This window comes from Argentina silus (genome assembly GCF_951799395.1).
Source record: "Argentina silus genome assembly, chromosome: 8".
NCBI classification, from domain to species: Eukaryota; Metazoa; Chordata; class Actinopteri; order Argentiniformes; family Argentinidae; genus Argentina; species Argentina silus.
In genome coordinates this window covers 9,685,793-9,688,727 of record NC_139662.1, presented here as the reverse complement: position 1 = coordinate 9,688,727, position 2,935 = coordinate 9,685,793, and the positions used below count along the sequence as shown (strand labels likewise).

General features: G+C 48.2%; 1 protein-coding gene across 1 annotated transcript in view; it reads right to left on the bottom strand.

The window, feature by feature from the left end:
* Window positions 1-477, bottom strand: part of magixa (MAGI family member, X-linked a) — a gene marked incomplete at both ends in the record, with an annotated part of 31,029 nt that extends 30,552 nt beyond the window's left edge. Inside the window, one exon of the mRNA XM_083676018.1 lies at window positions 198-477. Within this exon, the coding sequence (XP_083532144.1) occupies window positions 198-477 (280 nt within the window). The remainder of the gene's footprint in view (window positions 1-197) is intronic.
* Window positions 478-2,935: the final 2,458 nt, after the last annotated feature.

The following is a 2,935-nucleotide window of genomic DNA, read 5'->3' as shown; positions in this document are numbered from 1 at the left end:
GACAGTGCGTCCTCCTTTTCTGTGAATTTGAGAGCCAGGTAACCCTCATTCACACTACAGAGCCGAACCGAGCTAAGCCGAGCTGAGCTGTACTGGATTGTGTCAAACAGTGTTGGAAAGGACAATGTGAACGGAAACTAAGCAAGCTAAAGTCGGCGTTGGCCCCTCAGTGCGCGAAGCCCAGTCGTGTACTGTACCTGGTGAGACGGTCTTGATGCGAATGGGATGGGGGCACGAGTTGAGAACCCCCCTCACATCCCCCAGTGTCATCCCCAGTACAGGCGTCCCCCCGATCTCCAGGATGACGTCGGCCACCGTAGCCCCGCCTCCGGGCGCGGCGGTGACGAATGGGAACTCTCCGTAGTCAGCACCGCCCCCGATGGCCACGCCCAGCTCCCCCGACCCTCCGCCCAGGGGGACGAAACTCTCCTGCACCTTGGAGCGCCAGTGCAGCTTCTTCACTGTGGCCTTAGACATGGTGGCAGCGCTAGGAGAGAGAGAGAGAGAGAGAGAGAGAGAGAGAGAGAGAGGACAGACACAGACAGACTAGGGTGAGACGCAGCGCTGGGACGCACAGGCGGCCGGAGGCGTAGAGATAGACGTCATCGGAGACGACAGAGAGAGTGATCTTTCCCACTTTTAGACGTTGTGACAGTGCTGGGGCTGGAACACAGGGACAGAGGCAAACACAGAGGAGGGGAGGGGAGTAAGGGAGAGGAGGAGGGGGGAGGGGAGGGGAGAGGAGGGGAGGCATTCATTCATGCGTCATTCATCCTCACCTGGATCAAACAGCTGAACAGTGACACAATGTACAGTATTTAACGATGAAGTAGTTTGATCACATATGACCGCCTCCCCTCCCTCTCTCCCCCGTTTGTAAGCTCCTCTATCGTCAAGTTAGCCAACTTTCTTGACAATAGAGTTGTGTTGTGTTGTGTTGTGTTGTGTTGTGTTGTGTTGTGTTGTGTTGTATTGTGCTGTGTTGCGTTCTGTTGTATTGTGTTGTGTTGTGTTGTATTGTATTGTGCTGTGTTGCGTTCTGTTGTATTGTATTGTGTTGTGTTGTGTTGTGTTGTGTTGTATTGTGTTGCGTTGTGTTGTATTGTGTTGTGTTGTGTTGTGTTGTGTTGTGTTGTATTGTGTTGTGTTGTGTTGTGTTGTATTGTATTGTGTTGCGTTGTTGTGTGTTGTGTTGTGTTGTGTTGTGTTGTGTTGCGTTGCGTTGCGTTGCGTTGCGTTGCGTTGTGTTGCGTTGTGTTGCGTTGTGTTGTGTTGCGTTGTGTTGTGTTGTGTTGTATTGTGTTGCGTTGTGTTGCGTTGTGTTGTGTTGTGTTGCGTTGTGTTGTGCTACTGTAAATGTACACATAGAGGTGTTGGAGTAGAGGAAAGCACAGGGAGGTGGAGGAGGGACAGTCACCACCATGTCACAACACTGAGGCACTGGCAGGGCTCTGAGGGGTTGGATGGAGACTCTCCATTGACCATGCTTTTTAGTCTGGGACCGTGTGTCTGGGAGACCTCCCCCTGAAGCTATCAGTTTCCCACTGAGCCCAATCAGAGCTGCTGATACAGGGGGAATGACAGAGAGGGTGATCTGTCCTGGTTTTCTCTGTATCAGCACTGTAAACGCTCTCAGGCTTCAACACTGATGATGATACTGGAGCAGAGCTTCTGTACTGTATGGCGTGGAGAAGGATAACATGTCCATCAGGGGAGGCTGGTGGAGGTAGAAATCAGAGGACGGGCTCATTGTAATGCATGGAACGGAAGGAGGAACGAGTGTTTGATACCATTCAACACCGATGAATTTAAGTAAACCTGATTTCGAAAGAGACAAAAAGTTATACAATATTGCGATTTTTTTTTCCTAGTACCCAATGGACAGAGATTTACAGTACACAGTGTGTGTGTGTGTGTGTGTGTGTGTGTGTGTGTGTGTGTGTGTGTGTGTGTGTGTGTGTGTGTGTGTGTGTGTGTGTGACTGTGATCGTATAATTGATGTAAAAATAACAGATGGACTCAGCACAGTGGGAGGGTAAATTGTTGGACAAACACTAATATTCAAACTGAGTTAAATATGTATGAAAATATGTTCCTGCAGGAGCATTATCATGCAGTACACCATGTCATCTCTCTCTAATAATTGATGTGAGTTGACATTGGATTATGAGATAGATAGATATTAAAGGACAACACTCGGTGTATTTCCACTTGCCTGGTAAGTTTTCCTCTGACTTTCAATCATTCTTAGTCAATAAGCCCATAATGAACAGAATGTACACTAATCCTACCACCATCATTTACACTTAACACTGCATTGGAACGCTGTCGTGTTTGTGAGACGAAGGTCAACACTGAATAGCTGTTGTGTACCAGACTCATTACCCAGTGTCTGTGGAAAGACATTGTGCTTAAGGAACAAGCAGGGCCATGAGAAAGCCCCATGTCCAGAATCGCCTGGTCATAGCTTCCCCTTTTCTCCAACAACTACTACAACTATTTCAGCTCACCCATGAATGTGTAGGAAAGTGTCACAGAGTTTCACTGATATCAGTAGAGAGCAAAGGGCAGTTGATTGTGATGCAAGACTCGGCCAAAGGAGTGGCCTAAAATAACATGTCGACAAAGCGCTGGTTACTACAGAGCAGGCGGGGAGGGAGGGAGGGAGGGAGGGAGGGAGGGAGGGAGGGAGGGAAACAGAGGTGTGAACGGGAAAGAGTTAATAATTCATGATCATAGAATCTGATCTTCCCCAATGTCCAAAAGGGTGGTCATTCGCTGAAGGTATGGTAGGAATGAAAGAATGAAACAAACTTGGAATGAACAAAATGATAAAAGCATATGATTCCCGGATCAGCCCAGGGCTGGATAAGAGTCAATAGAGATATGAACCTCAAAGGGTCAAAGGTCAGCGAAAACACACTAAGCTGACCAA